The sequence below is a fragment of the Pithys albifrons genome, chromosome 5, assembly GCF_047495875.1.
Source record: "Pithys albifrons albifrons isolate INPA30051 chromosome 5, PitAlb_v1, whole genome shotgun sequence".
NCBI classification, from domain to species: Eukaryota; Metazoa; Chordata; class Aves; order Passeriformes; family Thamnophilidae; genus Pithys; species Pithys albifrons.
Window position 1 is genome coordinate 60,288,242 of NC_092462.1, and position 21,335 is coordinate 60,309,576.

General features: G+C 36.8%; 1 protein-coding gene across 1 annotated transcript in view; it reads left to right on the forward strand.

The window, feature by feature from the left end:
• Nucleotides 1-19,429, forward strand: part of TAPT1 (transmembrane anterior posterior transformation 1) — a 50,685-nt gene extending 31,256 nt beyond the window's left edge. The window contains exons 8-14 of the mRNA XM_071556753.1: nt 4,787-4,867; nt 5,746-5,855; nt 7,449-7,508; nt 8,853-8,921; nt 10,442-10,518; nt 14,542-14,702; nt 17,337-19,429. Of these exons, the coding sequence (XP_071412854.1) occupies nt 4,787-4,867; nt 5,746-5,855; nt 7,449-7,508; nt 8,853-8,921; nt 10,442-10,518; nt 14,542-14,702; nt 17,337-17,566 (788 nt within the window). The 3' untranslated portion in view covers nt 17,567-19,429. The remainder of the gene's footprint in view (nt 1-4,786; nt 4,868-5,745; nt 5,856-7,448; nt 7,509-8,852; nt 8,922-10,441; nt 10,519-14,541; nt 14,703-17,336) is intronic.
• Nucleotides 19,430-21,335: the final 1,906 nt, after the last annotated feature.

Consider the following 21,335-nt stretch of genomic DNA (forward strand, 5'->3'; position numbering starts at 1 on the left):
ATCACACTAGCCTGTACTAGATGCAGTGCTCTCCTAGGAATATGCTTTATTTCCACTAACATCTATTTCCTGTTTTTTACATTCTTTTTAAAAGTGATGATGCCCTCTGACACACTGGCAATTAAACTTTGGGTATATGTTGCTACCAATCCTTTTAACTGAATGTCACCATTTTCCAAAAGGATTTGCGGAAGGGCAGAATGTGTTATTAAAATGGGCTAAAATTGGAACCGCAGGACTGATGTAGGTGGGGCAAAAGTATTTAAAATCTGATTTGTCTATGTAAAATTCCTTTTTAGACTTGACTTAAAAAGTACATGTTGCTTTTTTTCTTCAGTATGTGTATTACATGGCTTTGAAATGGATGTTTGCCACCTCCATTCATATGACAACCCTAATAGGCACACATGACTTACCTTAATGGAAAAAGGTCTTATGGCTCAGTTTTGACACAAGACCACTAAACTGTGATTGCTGTCTTGGAATGTCTAATTCTTCCTTTCAGTTTTCAAAATACTGAAATATATATATATGCTAAAGGAATCTGAAAAGATTTAATCATATCTAGTCTCTTGCACCACCAGAGGATGCATGCAAACACAAGCAAATTCAGTGTCATCTTTCAAATAATCTGAAATGTGTATGGGCAGTATATAGTATGATGTGTGAACAGGCTTCAGAACCAGCCCTAGTAAGAGTGCAGTTTAAGTGTGGCATTAGAATGCAGTTTATCATAGAAACGTAGAATGGTCTGGATTGAAAGGGACCTCAAAGAACACCCAATTCCAACTGCTCTGCCGTGGGCAGGGCCACCTTTCACTAGATCAGATTGCTCAGAGCTCTATCCAGCCTGGCCTTGAACACTTCCAGGGATGGGACATCCAGAGTTTCTTTGGGCAGCCTGTTCTGGTGCCTCAACATCCTCACAGTAAAGAATTTCTTCCTAATTCTAAACTAATCCTACTGTCTTTCAGTTTGAAGCCATTCCCTCTTGTCCTACCACTGCATGATGTTGTAAAAAGTCCCTCCCCATCTTTCTTGTAGGCTCCCTTCAGGTACTGGAAGTCCACGATTAGGTCACTGTGAAGACTTCTCTTTTTCAGGCTGAACAAACCAAATTCTCTCAGCCTTTTCTTGTAGGAAAGGTGTTCCATCTCTCTAATCACCTTGGTGGCCTTCCTCTGGACTTGCTCCAACAGGTCCATGTCCTTCCTGTGCTTGAGACTCCAGACCTGGATGCAGCACTGCAGGTGGGGTCTCACTAGAATGGAGTAAAGGGGCAAAATCCCCTCCCTCGAGCTGCTGCCCACACTGTTTTGATACAGCCCAGGACTTTTGCTTTCTGGGCTGCACATGCACATCGCCATGTCATGTCCAGCCTCTCATCCACCAGCACCCCCAAGTCATTCTTGACAGGGCTGCTCTTGATCCATTCATTCTCCAGCCTGTGTTAATAACTTGGGTTGCCCCAAGCCAGGTACAGCACCTACACTTGGTCATATTACATGTCATGAGATTCCCATGGGCCCACTTCCTGACCTTGTCCGGGTCCCTTTGGATGGCATCCCACCCTTCAGGTGTGTCAACTGCACCACTCTTGGTGATCATCTGAAGCTTGCTGGGGATCACTCAATCCCTTCATCTGTGTCATTAATGAAGAGAATAAATAACACTGGTCCCAGTATAGACCCCTGAGGGGCACCAGTTTTCACTGATGTCCATCAGGACTTCATGTATAGTGTGTCATTGGCACTATGCATGGTATGTGCTGACAAGAGGCCAGTCAAGGGGATAAATGTATCTGAATTAGTGGCAAATGTCAGGTTTTCAACACTTAGGAGTATAAACATGGGGAAAGTAAACTTCTTAATCATGTGGTTGTGGAGGTAGCTGCAGACCATGTAAAATGTCCTCAGTTTGTCATTTTGGCTCTCATTTAACTGTTTTATAATGTAAAGGATTATTGAAGCTATACTGTATTCTAATGGAAAAACAGTTTGTGATATGATTCTCTTCAGTGCTTCATGGGATACATGCAAATCTGAGCTGAAATAGCTAAATGTTATTAAGGATTGTCATGATGGAGAATAAAGAAGAGAGCACTTTTTCTTTCCACTTTACTCTTTGTTATGCTAAAGCAGAATAGAGTGATTTCCTTCTGCTTAGTACCTGAGCTCTCTATAATTGAACACTAACACTGGTGGCTTGTTCCTGATTTGCCAAATTCACCAATACAATAAATTATTTTTTGCCTTGGTTGTTCTTTTAAGAGCATGTTGTCTTTAAGTGTGAATCTAGGGATGTAGCCTCACGTGTTCTAAAATTCACCACATCATCTAAGAAGTGGCAATACATGATACAGGAAATTCCCCTCACCTCTTTAAAACAAAAAAATAAATGATGAAACATTATTGATGTGTATTTTGTATTCTGAAATTTAAATTGGGGTTTAGGACTGATTACCAGTGGTTGTTTTGGATATCCTGGAAGCTTTTTTTTTGTCCTTCTCCACAAGGGTGAGAAATTGAAAGAATTTTTTAATTTTCTGTTGCAACTGCTGTGAAATGCCGTGGCTCTCTTGCTTACATCTCTGACAGTCAGTTGATGAGAGGAACGAGGATGAAGAGCAGCAACCACAGTCATTCCTCTCACTCCAATAGCCTTGAACAGCTGTGGCAGCAGAGATAACAGATTAGAAGGAAGGCCAGTGAGAACAGGAAAAACAAGCAGAGGGGAGAAATAGGTATTAGCCTGTCACTGGTCTCAGAAATTAGTGGAAGAAAAATGTTTATTATTATAGCATAAGAGGAAATTTAAAGCCCAAGATATCCCGTCTCAATTTAATCCTATCGACTGGTAAAGTAACATATACCAAGCAGGTAATAAATGTCTGGAAGATGAGCTTGAAATGTGCTTTAATGTGTAGACTTGTATTAAGGTCCTTGATTCCCAGTTGAGAATGTGTATCTTTTGAGGACCCCCAGGATCTGAAGCACTGAAGATGAGATCTGTATGTTGTCTTACACATTGCTGATCCATGATGTGTCATGGCAGTGTGGAATTATGCAATGTGGGAAATACAGGATAAAACCTTTCTGAGGTTCTGGGCAAAAGTCTCAAAACCCAGTGATTATTTCCAGGTTGCTAATGGATGTGATAAAGAATACAGATCAAAGAATGCTTGACTGCATTTTAATCCATTGGCGACAGTGTCAAGTGATATCTTGGAAATAGATTTTCAGAAAATACTGTGTTCTGATCATTTGGGCAGTATTTTGTGAATTCAGAAGCATAGAAGAATATACTTGAGTTACTGGAGTGCTATTGGCAAGAAACTGAGAAATTAGGGGTTTACCTGTGTCCTGTTTTTTTCTGCTTTAAACTTATTGTACTGAAGGATTTCCTTGTTTGTTCCCCTATACATATGCCACTTCTGTTTGGGAAACGTGCTTTCTCCAACTCTGCCCAGCCTGTACTGAAAGATGAATTTATGTACCACAAGATGTGTCTTTTTACAAGTGTACATGCAATCTAATTCTTCTTAAATCCTGTGCTTTGCATTCCACTCTCCTGGAGCATTTGTTCTTTCCTTTTTGCTCTATTTTTTCAGGCTTGAAAGTATTTTCAAACTTCTATTTTAAAACTAGGAATATTATTACACTATAGTAGGTATTTATATGCGCGTTTTATACAACTGGAGTCACGAACATTGTTGTTCTCCTGTAGTCAGTCAGAGATTGTGGAAACTGTTGACACAAGGTCAAATATTTTTTTGGTCAGCTCAATCTCTGTGTGTTCTTCTGAATATTTCAATTTTTTGTTTACTAAAACAGTAGGTAGAACCCAGCAGAATACAGGAGATTCTTAAGGAAATGAACCCTTTGGTTTTGGAGGTGACTTGCCCACAAAGAAGTTATGTTAACAGTTAGTAACAAGTGTAAAAAGCAGTAACAATGTCTTCACAGATTTTCCTGATAGCTCTGTCTTCTGAAAAGAAATCTTAGGATTTGCTAATTGTGACATGGTTTTAGGTTTTACACTGGTTTTCAGTAATACAATTTCAGGAAGGTGTTTTTTAGTAAGCTCATAAATGTGGTGCTTTTTTCCTCAAATAAGCTGTGTGTGTCATCTCTGGAGACAGGACACCAAAGTAGAAAAAAGACTGCCTTGTCTGGGAGGGCAAGTCTCTAGAGACTTTATCTCTAACCAAACTGCTTTTGTGTAACAGAATTTATGCTTTTCATTACTGTGCTGATACATCCAGCTGTTCCCTTTTAAGGTGGCAGAGGGAAAGACTGTTAGGAACCTTCTAGCTAAGGAATAATAGTTGCCTTGAAACACTTTTTCTCTTCCTACAACTGAACCAAGTATATAGCAATTTGGATATCCACGATCTGTAGAAAATGAAATGCATGTTGCTAAGACCTTGAAGGGACAGATGGGTATATTATCTCTGGTTTTGTATCAGGAGATGCTGGTTCTTTTTGAATCCCAGAAGGAATGCAGAAACTTTATCAAGAAAGATGATTATTTTATTAATGTATTGGAGAAGGTCCTAAGTCCCTGTTGATGCTGGGAACCCCGAGGTGAGGTGGCATCGGACAGACCAGGCCGCACCCTACTGCAGAAATCCTGTCCATAGTGTGGTTCCCAGCCAATTAGGTAATTTGTGGAAAAGATTATCTAATTCAAAAATTAATAGATGAAAGGACCTCAGAATGAGTAGATATCTGTGCATGCCAACAAATGTTTCTTAGGAGTTGACAGCTTTTTTTTTTTTAACTAGATATAAAAGAGAGGTTCACCAATTATGTACTCCTACTAATTGTATGTTTAAGAAATATGGAACAGTTCTCATGGAATCCAGGTGAGTAAACTAGTAGAAAAATGAAATAAAACATGACAGATTCTTGTGCTATCAACAACAGTATATCTTGCTTCTTTCCTCTATCTGAAAGATCAGGGTAACCAAGACATTTAATTGAGGAATCTTAATTTTGTCAAATACCTTAGATCCTCTGTTTTTTTCTATTTCTGGCATTTTTTGAGAGACTCTATCCTTTCTGCTAGAAATTCATGTTGCTATGCTATAAACATTGATAGTTATATTTGAGGTACTGTCTGGAATGATTTCTTCCCTGCCTGTTCATTTCCTTGGAGTACACCGAGAATGAAGGATTCCCTAGAAAATGTTATTTTGTGTAACAAGCGAGATTGAAATTTGATAGAGATGTTAAAAATGCTATTCATAATTTAATATTGATTATGCTTAGTTTTTAATGCAATATTTAATAAATAGTGATGAAAATACTGCTTTTTATTTTATTAAAACATTATTTTAATAATTTTGAGCCCTGATCTGTGTTGAATGTTTTTGCTTGAATGTTACTATAGTACATAAATTTTACCTTAAGCATCCAAAACTGGACGTGTTCTGTCTATGCCTTATACATATTGAACATGTACTATCTAGTACTTGCAAAAGTTTTTTTCCTAGTAGAGATAAAGCGTTACAAAGTAAAGACTTCAGAACCTGGTCCTAACTGGTGTGATTGGATAGCACTGATAAGTTTCTAGAACAGCAATGGAATAAGCAAGAACTTGCACGCTGCATGCTGAGTGGTGATGTAAAGTTATGAACTCTTTAGACTCTTGAGGATTTTTGCTGTTAAGAAGTGTTGCAATACTTATTTTATATATTGGCATTAAATTAAATGGCCTAGCTTGTTTCTTCCCAACCTACAGATCATCTTTGGGTGTTATTCCCGGATGTTTGCATGGTGGTTGCTTCAGAAATTGCAGTGGACATTGTGAAACATGCCTTCATAACAAAATTCAATGACATCACAGCAGATGTAGGTATCCTGTTTGGAATGCTGAGTTGTAGTTCATTTTCCTTATTTCTTTTAATATTAAAATTTATTCCCATGCAGAAAAGGTAAAAACAGTTATTTTCATGTATTTGGGAAAGCTTGGTTATTTCCTGGCACAATATACTTCTGAGGATCTTTCTAATGTGGAACTAACACCTCTGCTTCTAAATTAGTGGGTTCAGATACATAAATTATTGCAAGTGTTGTGTAACAGCTGACATAATAGCTACAATTCACATAAGTGGCAGACCATTTTGTGAAGTGATCATTAGTTACACTGACAGAAGGTTACTTGTTCTGTAGTCTAGACAGGATTGTACCTTTTTGTTACAAAATGAATCTTACGTTAAAATTCAGGCTTTTGGAAAAACAGGTCGTGTTAGGCTGTTTTAACTCTGTCTTTGCATGTGTGTTAGAAGTGGAATCTGAAGTCAGATTTTTTTTTCTGCTGTCCCTGGAGCACTAATATGAAGTAGGTTATGTTAGTTTCCAACCCTGAAATTTCTCGGGCTGCATATATTATCCAGTCTTTCTTTTAAAGCAATAGATGAGGTTACATCTTGTGTGTTGCAGCATGATACATTGGCCATTTCTCTTCCATATTGTGTGACCTCAAATGCACGTGATAAATTTATGAAGATATGAGTTAGTGTCTTTTCTTTAGAAAAAACCACTTTACAGGAAATGAGATCAAAACCTGTGAAGTCTGGTTTTTTCAGCATCATTAAAGTAACTGCGTTGTGCAGTATGGAAACAAGTAATAGATGCCACTTAATAAGCTCCCTTATGCCAGAGGCATTTATGCATGCCCTACTTTCGTTTAGAGAGTGTGGAAAAGAGCAGTAATGAAGTCATGATAGCCAAAAACTTAGTATGTTTGAGAGTGCTGAAACAGCTGGAGGATGGGGGTAGTGACTGGCGATTTTGCAAGGTTTATTTAACAAACTTTGTATCTTTTTCTATGAAGTTCTGAAGATTTATGGTTGCTAGGTGATACTCTTTTTCCAAAATTTTTAACACCTGCATTGCAAGTTATCCTGCCACTTACCTTTAAAATAGATGCTCTTCTGCTTCAATATGCAGAACTGTAATTTTAAAGAGAAGGAAAAGCTTCATTCGTCTTCTGATGCAATTTGCTTTCTTCACGAGATCGCTTGCTTGGTATATAAGAAAGCTCTCCTTTGTTTGATTTAATCCTAGAGCTAGCTTTCTTGCAGCTTAAAACCAATTACAAACTGTGGAGAAAGAAACTAAATGTGATTTCTTATATTTTGTGTTTCTGATGAGCCTGAAATTCAGTAACTTTTTCTAAAGTCTCATTCAGTTCCTAAAACATAGCATAGTAATGTTTATTTGTTGTGTGTGTATATATATATCTATATCTATGCAAGTTACTTTATTGCAGAAATAGAGGCTTATCTCTTGAAAGGTGCAGTTAGACCTCAGAAAAACTGGCTTTGACTCTTTCAAAAAATACATGTTGAAAATATTTTATGGAAATACTAATATCTGCGTTGCGTTTATAAAGTGTGGTAACCAAATAATCACACATCTGATGTGCTGGATTTTTTCCAGGTCTACAGTGAATACAGAGCCAGTCTTGCTTTTGACCTTGTTAGCAGCCGACAGAAAAATGTAAGCCTGAAAATAAAAGGAACTTTGTTATATTACCTACCATAGTTGTTATGGGGGTATATTGGAACAAATACTTCAAGAAATTCATATAGTACTGTTACACTCCTGCAACACTGGCATTCTACTCTGCTTTTTTAAAAAAGACATAATGAATATTTACCTGTGATTTATATTATTATTTTATCCAGTTGCTCAGATCAGCTCAGGCTTTATTTAATATATTATTGAGAAGTCTCTTCAAAATACACTTTAACTAAGCAGATGATTGTAACATCTTTACATTTTGGAGATATGTGAGAAGTAAAATTAACAAGATGTTCTTCAGATAATTTTAGATTCCTGTTCTTTTCACAGTATTTTAATTGTGTTGTGTTACAACACAGTATTCTTTAGGAATTTCTGTTTCTTCACAGAGGGCATGCACAGATGTATAGGGATGTTTGCACCATTTATGCTACTGTTATGCATGGGTATTCATAGAACACACAGACTGCTTGTGTTTCTAAGTAGTACAATTTTTTGGAAGATTACAGCACACCTTTCCTGGGGGAAGGCTCATTGGAGTTCACTGGTTGGGGTGCCACTCACAATAATTTCTGTAGTTTTCTTGGGTATTTTTGTAGAATGAAGAGTGAAGTAGTTAAACCTCATAAAGAAGCTAGACACCTTCAGTTACAAATAAATAATTATTATTAATTTGATACTAGTAAAACCCCCAAGATTTTAAGTTTTGAAAACTCCCATTATTTTTCTTAAGGATCCTCTGTGGGAAATGAAGTCGTATCATTTAGGCACTAACTGGTGTGATGTTCAGTACTGCAGGCAAGCTGTCAGGCCAAGTAGTTCTGTTTTGAGTGTTCAAATCTAAACATATTTTCAAAATTATTTTAATATATTTATCTTAAGGCTAATTATAGATGTTTGTAGAATAACTTGAAATTGCTAGTGTGGTGGATAATTTTCTTTTATGCGTGTTACAGTTTTTTCTGAAGTGCATTTGCAGATCAGTCAAACCAATACAAAAAGATCTCCAAGCTTGTAATAATGTACAGACGAAATATCACAGGGCATTTGGATTCAGTGTCCTAATTGCTCTCGATTTAGAGATTTGTATTATACTCCCATTTCTCTTGATTCAGAGCACTGAAGCTAATCTTACTGGTCATGGTAGTATTACATTTTTGTGTGGGAGTGCAGCTATCTCCATTTGAATTCCAGAGCATGAGTAGTTGCACTTTTTGCCAGTATAGTGTTTGTTAACAGTTCTGTATTCTTATCTAGAGCTAAAATAAGCTCATTCCTTTGCATAAGTAGTTGATTATTCTTCCTCTTTTTTTTTCCTAGGCATATACAGATTATAGTGATTCAGTTTCCAGAAGAATGGGTTTCATTCCTCTTCCACTGGCTGTTTTAGTAAGTTCTATCTTTCCTACCAGTTTCCTGTCAATAAGATCTCACTTCAATACTATGTGCCTCTGAGATCCCTGGCTGGATGCTTTGAGGATGAATTAAGTAACTGAAATGATGCTGGAAGGTTGAGTTAGCACTCAGTATAACCTGTATCACATACTACTTTTGACTTCACAAATGCATTACTGTTTCTCAGCCTTTCATATAAAATTGAATATGTATTAATTTTATAGAATTTGTAAGAACTTGAATTGTACCAGTATAATGAAACTACATCTTTGTGTGTTAAACACATATTCCTTTTGGCAGTTATCCTATTCATTCATTTGGAATAGTCAAAGCAGCTGGTTGCCAGAAGGTTAGCAGTAGTGCAGCAGTTTATTTAGGTTTTTCATAGGAGTCCTTGTGGTTGTCCCTGTAATGGCACACTTAATGACTAAATATTCTTTTATATGAGGCACTGAGCTGTTGCAGAGTACATCATTCTGAAACAGTTGACTGCTGTTATAAAATTAATCACTTCATTAATGGAACTGTGTCCACACACTGTCTGTCCTGAATTAACTATTGAGGAATGTTTTTTGTAAATAGCTGCTCTAACTTTCCCTATACACACATGTAGACAAGTAGTAGTTACCACAATACTGGGAATGTGTACTTCCTTTGCCAGCAAATATGCTAATTCACAATTTTTGTGGAAGAATATCAGTATGAATTAACTTAAATATAATGTTCCCTTGTAGAGATGGGGAAAAGTACCATTGACAGGCTTTGTGTAGGTTTGTACCTAGGATTTCAAACAAACAAAAACCCCAAATCAAAACGAAATCAACACAAAACCAAAAAGAAGCACCACAAAAAAAATCAAAACAACAAATAAGGCACACCACAAAAACCCTGATCATAATCATTATTTCTTTTAATGAAGTAAAGTACATCCAGTAAGAATTGAATTGAAATGCTTTTTTCAAGTTAATTGTGTTCTGATATGATATCCTGGAGACTAGTAAGTTTAAAATAAACTGTAGTGCTTTGCTAACTTAAAACCCCAACTGTGAACTACTGAAGTAAAACTGAGATTTCAGGATCATTTGTTAGTGAAACTTGGGAGTCATATGCCTAGTCCACAAAGCAGTTACGTATTCATAAGGTTAGCTTGGTGCAAAACACTGACTCTGTTTTGCTTCATCAGCATCCCTTGACATTTTCCTCAAAATTTAACTCAGATTCCAGCTCTTGAGTTTTGGAGAGTTTTTCCACTTGTTATTCTATTTGAAAGTCAGTGGTGAAGGAAACATCATCAGACTCCAGTTCTGGCAAAGTAGCAACTAAGTCCTACTATAATACTTACTCAAACCAAAATCTTGAATAGTTAGTACTACCAAAGAGAACATTAGTGTAAGTTTCTATTAGTGTAAATGTTTCTACTTTTTCGTGAATTTACCAAATAAGAAGTGTCTGTTACAATGTTCTATTAATTGTGTGCAAAGTTTTAACTGTTTTAACTTTTGTTCTTAAAACAGCTCATCAGAGTTGTCACAAGCTCAATAAAAGTACAAGGAGTCCTGGCTTATGTTTGTGTTGTGCTGTTCTACTGTGGGTAAGTCAGTGTGCACAATCGAATAGTGTTCACCATTATTTAATCAGATATGTGAAAGAAGCTTCTGTTGATACTTTTAGATATAATTGTAAATGTTGTTTATCTTCAGTAGAACATAAATGTAAAACTCTTATGCTCATAATCTGAAAATGCGAGTGCAGATTGATCCGTAAGTATTGTAACTGCATTGGAGGATTATAGCCCTCAATAAGTAACTTCAGTAATGGAAATAACTCATGGAAAAATGACTGAGACGGTTTATGACAGACAAGCACCATGCTTCTTTGTAAAAAGGGAAATTGAATTCTAGGGAATGAAACTCCCTGCGAAAGATTGAATAAGCCAACAAAAATAGGCAGTTTAAGTGCTCTGAGCAGATCCATGAATTTTTCTCTCTGGTCATTAAATGCAAGTTTTATTTTGTGTTAGGAAATTGCTGTATGAAAAAAAGAGAAAGTAAATGCAAGGTCCACCTTTCTGGGAAGGTGGAGTCAGTAAGTAATCACAGTTAGGGATTATAATGTCCTGTGGCAATTTTTTTCCAAAACAAGTGCTTTGCAAGTATTCCTTTACTGCCAAGTCCATTTACACGTCTGTTATCTTTAGCTTCTCAGCAGCTGATATGTACTTCTGAGACGTGCATAATTGTGCTTTAAATCCAATCTAGTTTGCCTATCTTGAGGCACTTGCTGTAGACTATATGGGGAAAGCTGTGTAATGAACTGTCAGTGTTTGTTGTCTCTCAGTACTGATACATGTTGGAATCATCTTAAAACTGGTCATAAAGAATAAAGTGACTTAAGCTGCTGATAGACAAAGAACCTGCCTACAGTACTGTGGGAGTCTCTCTTCCAGTGTCTTGCCAGGTTGTGCTTGTAAGTGAAGGCAGCAAGGCTTGGGAAGTGAAAGACTTCGCGGTCTGAAGCAGTGTTACAGCAGGTACATGGGAACAGAGTGGAGACTGCTGTTTTACAGTAGCTTATGAAAAGAATATTTTTTTTATGAATAGGCAGACTCTTATCTCTAATCTGACTTTTATCTGCAAAAAAAAGGTAGAAGTTGATGAGATGTGTCCAGTCCACATCAGTGTAGAGACACATATATTTTAGTGGCAGACAACTAGGGCTTTGAGGTACTGCATGTAGGCAAAATATTAAAATTTTAGCCACATTGCTCTGCACCATACTTTGATTTCTTTCCCAGCATCATACTATATGCTGTGCCCATGTTCTCCCTAAAGCCAGCTCTATGTAATTGAAAGCACTACCTGCTGCTGATCATCACATTCAAGCTGTGGTATACCAAGCTCAGCAATTTCATTGTGCACTGTAGTTTTTCCTTTCTCCCAATATATGTAATGTTTTCCTACCTCTACCATTCCACTGCTGCAGCCCAGTCCTGGATTTTTCACTGTCTCTGTGGCTTGGAGAATGGAGGGCACGAAGCAGTAAAGTGATTAACATGAAGTATTAAATGCTGCTCTTGGAAGGCATAGGTCACAAGAGTAAACACATTTCAGTCTATTTTGTCCTCGTTGAAAAATGAGAACAGATTTTTACTTCTGCCATGATGTCAGATTTGGAGCTAACTCACCTCTTGCATCTTTCAAATAATTTGTGTTCTGAACACAAATTTCAGCTTTTCATCAGATTATTGTAGCATAGGTAGGTGAGAAATGACCTGATAAAAGCTGAAACAGTTAACTGGGCAAAGGAATGAACCTATAATGTGGGGGAATTTTTTCTTTGTATTCATAATTAATAACTGTATTACTGTAAGTTATTGTATTAAAGAGTCTTGCCTGGCATATAAAACTTTAGTTTTCTATTTCTAGAATTTTGAATAACTGCAAACTTATATTGTTGTTAGAAATTTTAGCCTGGGCTGGCAGAAGAGAATAAAGGAGAATTGCTAGAAATGCTTGCATAATTTTCCATGAGAAGCTGGAACTGATAAAATAAAGTGTTGATTTATGGCCTTTTCAACTTCTGATCTCATTAAATCTGAGTCAAATTGTGCTGTAAAAACCTACTATCAAAACAAAAACATGCTATATAAGTGTAAAAAGAAAACCAAACCACCTCTAAAATGTTAAAAATGGAGAGCTTCTCAACTCTCAAAATAAAATCTGTCCCAATAATCTAATAAAATTGTAGAGAGGCATAGTTTTCAACGTGTATAAAATTATATCATCTTTATGGTTGCTTGGATACTAAAATGTCACTTTCTTCCAAGTACTGAAAGTGGTGTGCTCTGCTCATTCTTCCATTTCTCTAATTGTTTTCTACAAGTAAATGTATTGCATAAAATTCCCTTAAAAGTGTTTTTCTGTTTGACAAGTTTTGATTACATTAATGCAGAGTGAAGCTGTGGCTGGAGTGTGGTTGGTTCACTTTATGATTAAGCACTTAGACCTCCTCCATGGATCTGTGAATGTTCACTCCAAGTTGTCTTTTTAGTCTGTTAGTGATGAATGTAATAAACAGACTTTTCAGAGTGAAGAATGAATTTAGAGTCGGCATTTGGTTCACTCTTGTTATGTAGCCTCATCTGCATAGAGAGTATTTCATTCGTCCTACAGACACTAAATCATTGTCTCCTTGTCATTCTGCCGTGAGCCTTCACTCACTGAGTGGACATTGGTCTACGAGTCATGTGTTAACTAGTAATGTAACTTAGATCCTACAAAGCTCATTTGAGTGATAAATCTGAAAGCACTCAGTGGTAGATGAGACCTTCCTGTTCTTCAAATGAGAAGCCAGATGTAAAAGGGATTCAGCGACTGGCCAAAGTTTGTGCTGAAAATTATTGATAGTAGAAAAGGAATCTGCTGTCAGCTGGACTGTGCTGTGATGGGATCACAGTTCTGTCTTTTCGGATTTGTTGAGTTTTATGGATTGTCTTCTGTGATGTGAAAAAGGACTTATTACAATTAGCCTGTAATTTGTGAAAGCCAGATAGTGGACTTGGCAGTGTTTGGTCTCAATGATCTTGGAGATGTTTTCTAACTTATTTTGTATTTTCTGTGCTGTGGTTCAAAGTCCATTAGTGCTCCTTAGGACACTTGTGGCTACAGTTCTAATAGTACTGCCTTTAAGTTTGACTGTTGAGAGCCCTTTATAGTTCTGTGTTTAAATATTTCATGTATCAAATGGCTTCCAGTCTTGGGTTGAGCTGGCAAAATGCCTACAGCCCAAAGAACAGAGTTAGCCTCTGGCTGGGAAAAGGGAGAAAGGGGAAAAAACCCTTCAAAACTAGTTTTATGCTGAAACTAACTATATGTATTTACCCAGAAAAGAGAAAATTAAGAGAAAACTACAATACAACACACACTTACACATGTTATGTATAACAAGAAATAACCTCCCCACTCCCCAGTGAAAACAGATTCTATCACTCTAGATCTATGAGCACCCCAAAAGACACCTAGCAAGAAACAGAAAGAGTAACAACAAAATGTTTCTACTTCCCTGAATTCAAACAAAATGCAAGCAGCGGCAGCAGGAGCAGGGCCTAGCAGAGTAGAAGAGCTGCAGCACATCCTCTATCTTTTTCAGCCATGATGGAACTGACCAAGCCACACCCACACACCGGCTCTTACCCCTTCTGAGATGATGTCCTAACATGGCATGGAATACAACATTACTGGCTAGAAGAAGTCAGCTGTTAGCTAGCCCAGCCCAGCTCAAGTCAGCTGACGATTCCAGGCCTAGTCTGAACTTTAAAGCCTAAATTTTTGGCCTACTTGGCTAACCCCGTAACACTTGCCTTTAGTTAAATGATAAAACTTGATGTTTTTCTCTAGATACTTTTTTTTGGGGGGGGAAAAGGCTTTGAATCTGAAACGTATCATTATGAAAAGAAAATCACCTTTTGATCTTGCTATTGAAAAGATTTTATTTGTTGGTTAATCCGTCCAAGACAGCACTAACCATATGCAATTATTTTCATAGGAATAATTGTAGTATGAATAATATACAATTATTTTAATATGCTAAGGCAATATGTAAACTATTTTTTCAGGTTAATATCTCTCAAAGTCCTTAACAGTATTGTATTGCTGGGGAAATCATGTGAATATGTAAAGGAAGCAAAAATGGAGGACAAATTATTCAATCCTGTCCTGACTGCAACTCCAGGGAAGCCAGCTGGCAAACAGCAAAGCACGTTTAAATCTACCCAAGGTAAGGACAACTGCCTTTGTTTATTTTCAGTGAAAATTTTTCAGACTAAATTTAATATTAAACCAGATGTATGACATTGTTTGCTGCAAATTCACCCTCTTTCTGGACCTTAATTTTACTGTATCACAGCTGTGAACACAAGTCTGTAAACATAATAGACTTTATTGCTTTTAGTTCATATATCTTCTTTAGGTAATAAATCCTCATAACTCTGATAAGATCCCACTCTGATATGTGGATAGAAACAAAGATGATAGAAACAATGAAACAATGGCAGGCTTTTGCTTGAAAATCATAATTACAGAATGTTTTGGGTTGGAAGGGACCTTTCAAAAGATCATGTTAGTCCAACCCCTTCTGCCATGTCACTGCACAAATAAATAAATGTTTGTACATCAACCGCGGCAGTGCTTAGTTAGGAAGCAATCTATTTCTGATGGAAATTAATGTAAAACACGGTAGGTTTAATAATCAAATACAATTAACGGTAGTTGTCATGAAAACATGAATGAAAAGCTTTATGCAATCGAAATAAGAATTTCAGCGAGTCTCTGCTCACTTCAAGTCTGTGCAGTGCAATTTTCTTATAGGTGTCCTCGGTATTAGCAGTTTAATATATAATGGGAATGTGGCATTATTATATTTGTGTGACACATTAAAGGAGGAAACAGAAACCTTCAGTGTTCCAGTCAACTGAATTGGATTGTATCTTCCTCTATGAAAAGCTCCATGAGAGCTGTAGAGAACTTAACAGTGAAGCTTTTATTGTGTTCACTATTGCTTGCCAACAGCTTGAACAGCTTGAAATGCAAGGTGCTTGTTAGTCGTCAGAATGTCTCGCCAGCACTAGGAGAGTCAAGAATCTATCAGTGTTTCACTCATAAATCTCTGTATCTCATCAGTGTCAAATCAGATCAGGCAGAAACTTGGTGCAGACGTTTATTTTTAAATTCATAGAATTGCTTTACTTTCATGATGGGAGAATGTAATATGAATTGGTCTGAATGTCTTTTGCATTTCATTAGGGGATATCATGATAATAATGTTCTAATTAAGCATTCTAGTACTACACTTGGGTATTAGACTTAGTAAGTTGTACTTACTTTACATTGAGTCTTAAACTTACAGTATGTAAGTCCTGAAGACTGTTTTTAACTGAAATAGTAGAGATGCTTATTTCCTCCCATGGAAAGATTTTGATTGAAAAGCAGCAACCAAAAAGTTTCTGCAGATTTTATTTAACATATTCCAAGCTGCCACTGGTGATGAAAAAGCTTGATTTAAAATTTTGGGAGGATTTGATACTTTTTAAACAGCTCTTTATTTACTCGAAATCTCAGTTATGTGGAAGAAGATTTTACCTTTTACAGCTTTTGCATGTTTGTATTATTACTACTGGAGTCTGCAGTATCAGTTAATCTGTCTCCCACTTACCAGTTTTTTTTCAATACAGTCTCTTAACCTATTTCTTGTTAGACTTAGGGTAAGGGAATTAATCTGGTCTCCTTTCTGCCAGTTTATAGTTTGTCAGCTTATTTTCTGAAGAGTTCCCACTTTGTCCACAGAAACAGTTAAAATTTTTAAGAATAAAATTTTAAACTTGGTCTTAAATGAAAGCTCTGATTACTGGTAATCATTTGTAGGCTGAACAGCTGTGTCTGGAAGCTGATGAGTTAGAAAATACCTCTGTTTGTAACCAAATTCTACAATTAATGTTACTTGTCTCCTTTCTCAGTGCAAGTTTAGTACCTTTAACTTGCATAAGAGTGTAGAACATAATCCATGTACCTTCAAGTAAATAGTTGGTATGCTGTGAACAGATGCTCTACAGAAATAAGCTTTTGTAGTAATTTGGATAGTACTGCCATTCTGACAAATAGTGTTTCTTTGGGCTGGTCTGCATTCCTCTCCACATCAGTCAGATATTTTCAGATTCCTTTAGAAACAATAACTCAGTCTTTATGAGGAGATAGTAAATTAAATAAATTGCTTGTGCATTTTAACTCTTTAAAAATTTTAACACAGTATGGAAACAATACATGAATATTACTTACAAATATCTTAGGTTAATGAACCAGTGTGTTCAGTTCCACTGAGTAAGAGGCAGGAATAAAAATAGACATCTTTAATAGCACTGCTTTAAGAGCCAGTGCTATTAAAGTGTGTAGCAGTGCATGAGTCATTTATTAGCTATCCCGAGAGAAGGCAGGTTTATTGTACTTATGTAGAGGATTAGGTACATCCAGTTCTGGCCACAGAGATTCCTTTTGTTCATTTCAGTAGAAAATATTTCTGTGATTCACACTACTGTCAAAAATCTTTGTGCTTAAGCCAACAAAAATGAGCGTGTAAATCAGAAAAATACCCTAACTTCTGTTGCCTGTGCTCTTCCTAATTATCTGAACTTATGTAGAATTCATTTTCTATTCTTTTACTAAATTAGAAAAGAAAATCTCTTACTGTCAAGATAAAAAGGGGTAGTGGCTTCCAGAAAGCATTGTTCTATTGCTTCTGCTGATTTGATGCAGTACACTTTTTCAGGACAGTTTTGCATTGATCTGAATGTTACAAATTCCATCAGTAGGTCCATGTTAAATTCATGATTAGCTTTGTAATTGTCTTCTGTTCCAACAGGATTTTCCACAGATGAAAATGGATCTACATCAGTTACCAATCAACCTGTGCATCAGAAGGAGAATACACCATCTTTTCTTGTAACGAGCAATTCTGATCAATTTCTGACAACTCCTGATGGAGAAGAAAAAGATATAAGCCAAGACAATTCAGAATTAAAACACAGGTCTGCAAAGAAAGACTTGTTGGAGATAGACAGGTTTACTATTTGTGGAAACAGAATTGACTAAGTTGTTTTTTTAAATCAATGTGCTAAGGATACTGAGCTGTTGGGACAGCAGATGCTACCAGAATGGACAGTTGCCAAAAGGCACATAAATATTTATTTTAAAACTTAAATTATTAATGGCAAAAAAATATTAATTTCTTTCTACAAGTAACTTGGCTTGGTGTCTGGTCAGGTCAAGTAAGTGATCTTTAACTTGCTCCTGGAAACTGTGGTGGATCGCGAGTCTCTAGCCTGGTGGCAGAGCTGCAGTATCACTTTGCTGGAGAACAGACTGGGAAAAAGCGTAATCCTGCTCTGCGTTATGAAACCTGCTTCCAGAACACTGTTTTTCATGAAGGTTCGTCCAGTGTAAGGATATTCCTGGAAATGTATGACGGCTTGACCAGAAGCTTGCCTATCAGTTGCTGTGTTTTAGTAAACATCTGCAAGCAGAATTCAAAACTTGTGCTTATATCAACAAACGCATAAAGCATTGGTACATAAACCAGTAAGTCAAGATAGTTATTCTTGCCAACAAAAACTTTTTCAAGATGTACCTTGAAAGTCTTGTAATCAGAATAAAATTTTGCCTTTAAGTGAAAGACTTACTGTATAGTATTTTACCTGAATACTAAATGCCAAGGAAAGATCATAGTAATGAAGGTTCTGCTTAACTGGGAAAATATGAAGCATATTCATTTCATGTGTTGTGTGTCCTGCAAGGCAAATTATTTAGAAAATTACTTTTAAAAGCTGAGGATTCTTTATTGCTGTGGGAAAAGGTATTAAAGGGGCACTTCTAATGTTAAGGAAGGCAGTGTTAATTGCAGCAAACAAGTGTTGTGTTGGAAATGTATGTATGGCATTAACACAGCAGAAAAGAACTGCATTTTGCGTTTGAGAAGAGTTACATCTGTGTATTATCTTGCCTGAGAACATGCCTGTAAAAGCTAATACTGACAATCAAATCAGAATTATCCATTTTAATTTAATTGATTGGTTGTAGTCAAACTTACGTAGAGCTATAAAGCACTACAATGCATCTTAATTTCTGGTGTGAGATGCAGTTGTGGGAGAGTTGACAAAAGATGTTTTTAAATCCTCAGAACAAGAGCAGATTAAATTTGAGCTCAAAATTAGGCTGGAGACTTGTATCAGAAGAGACCCCTTAGTTAATGATAAATTCTTCATGTGTTGTTAAAACACAACATTAACTTCCTATGCCTTTCAGACATTTAAGTATGCACCAGTTTTACTTGGCAAGGGAAGGCATCATAAAAGTACTTCAGTGCTGAACAAATGAAGACAATTTTATCTTTGCTAATTTTGTAATTTGTCAGAGTGGGAAAGCCCATTTGCTGTATGAACATTCAAAAGTTTAATGTATATGCTAATCCCTGAAACTCGCAGGACTACAGTAATACAGCAAATGGAGGCAATTGGAAAGAGTTGTTACGTATCTGAGCAGACTTGGTAATGAGATAACTGCAATACAGGTTAGTGTGGTCTGCTCTGGTGGGAACTTCTTGCTGCAGTCTTTCAGCCTCTCCTTTCCCACTGAGAGTAGTGGGAGTAATGGCCAAAATCTGTGGTTACTGTTCAGGGATGAAAGTAAAAAGAAGAGGACTTGTGCTGTGGAAAAATCAGAAATTCTTTAATTTTTGATGTATTTTATACTAATTGGAGATGTTCACACACTGAAATTAAGATTACCTGTCAATTTGGTGTATCTTACTTTATAATTATTCAGCAGTTGCTAAAGAAAGCTTGAAATTGCTTTCATTTTTTTTTTCTGTTGAATGACATTCTGTGTCAATTTTCTAAGTGCATCTTGTGTGAAACTCAATAAAATTCAATTTTGTAATATTTGTTTAAAAAAGGAAAACTGCAGTGTCGAGATTTCTTTTTTGGTATTCAGTGTTGGTGATCCTGCAGTGTATTTCATGTATTAAATTCTGATTTCCATAAAGTAGGAGTCTTGCAAATGGGGGACATGAATGTGCCTAAGAACTTGGTTATCAATGGCTTTGTTTCAGATTTCTTTTCTGTAGCAGTTGGGTTTTGCTACTTGTAGGAAGAAGGTATTGATGCCAAACCATTAGTAATTTGGTTTTTAAGGGAACACACCATGTAAATGAAAAAATACTCTATCTTGGGGGAGTTGTAATTTATGTAGTTGGTTACTACAGTTGGATTACTTACACCTACAGAGCCAAATGCAAATGCAGAATAAGCACAGGCAGTGCTTTCATGAGCACATGGTGGTAGCAGTGAAAGGGTCATGATTGCACTCAGGTCTCAGTCCTGGCCCAGACCCTCCTGGGGCTGGGAGCATTGGTTGCTTTGCTTTGACGCTTGACTTGCAGTAGCCAGGTCTGAGGCACTACAGCTGGGCTTTGGGATGTGGCTGGTGAATCTCTGCTTGCCGTGTAGGCATAACCTCATTGACCTGCGGGTCACAGTGGTGCAAAGGTGTGCTCAAGGCACTGGTTGTAGAGGGTATTGCAAAGACACCACTTTCTCTTATAGTCTTGTAGGGGTCCAGCTGGGCGTGTTTTCTCTTGCTTTAAGCACTCTGATTGTTCTCATATTTTTGTTCATGATTTATAGGGATTCCTTGTATATCTAGCAGTGTGTCTTTAATGAAGGCTCACAGCTGCTTCTCTGGCCTTGGGTGGTCCTCTCAGAACTGTAGAGGAGGCTGAAGGGGAATGAACCACCAAACAAAAAACCTCCAGCAACACCAAATTTCTCATCTATAGGTACAGCTGCTTATTTAGGTTTTCTTCACACGCTCTTAACAGTGATATGCGTAAGAGCATCAGAGGTTAAGTAGTGAATATATGGAGTTCTTCAATTGATAATTCCCTCCAAAAGTAAAATCTAGGCAAGCAGTGGGATTTTAGCTAAAGTCACAGTTGCCACATAAATTTCAAATGCACACATTGAATAGAGTGTATATTCATAATTAGTATTATTCATTATGGGAGCATTAAGGAACAACTGTTTTTGACAGGATTATTTCAATTAATCTTTTGAAGCCTTTCAGATGTTCATCAGCCAAGCAGAATTTCCCCTCAAGCAAAGTAGTTTTACAATGACAAGCATGCTGTCAATTTACTTGCCTCTTAATTTAGAGTGAGATTGTTGAAACTTTTCAACCTTGTCTTGTTTTTTGTGATGAAAATTTTTTTATTCTAAGCATTTTTTTCAGAAGTTTGTTTCTGCAAGGCAGCATAGTCAATGAGGTCACTGCTTTTAAAGCCAGTATTTGCCCAGTTGTGGCTGCTGTGCCAGCTCAGCTCTTGGGCTACAGCTGTGAATCTGTTTAGTGGTGGTAAGCAAGGATAAATGCAACTTAATTATAGCACCAATGCAATCAAACTCTGTGAAACTCCTGAAACATGGCAACATTTTGTCTTATAAACTGTGCTACTCCATTGTGAGTAAACTAGCAGTGTACCAACTCTGTCAGTCTTGGGTAAATACAGCTTCAGAACGCTCTTCACAAGTTCTAAACCAAATTTGCTCTTAAAGCGTCTTCACAGTAAGGGCTCTTTCTTTGAAATTTGGACTGTCTTAATTTTGCTGACTGCAGGGAAGCAAATAGCTTTGTGTAAGTACTGAACAACTGGCAGAGGGGGCTGCAAAGGGACCACCTTTATCTCAAGGGAGTTTTTCTGTGGTATGAGATGTTTAGATTCTGAAGTCTGTCAAAAAACACCTGGTGTGTTGATTCTGTATGTCTTTTTCTCTACAAGCACAGTAACTTTCATTGACCATACCTACCA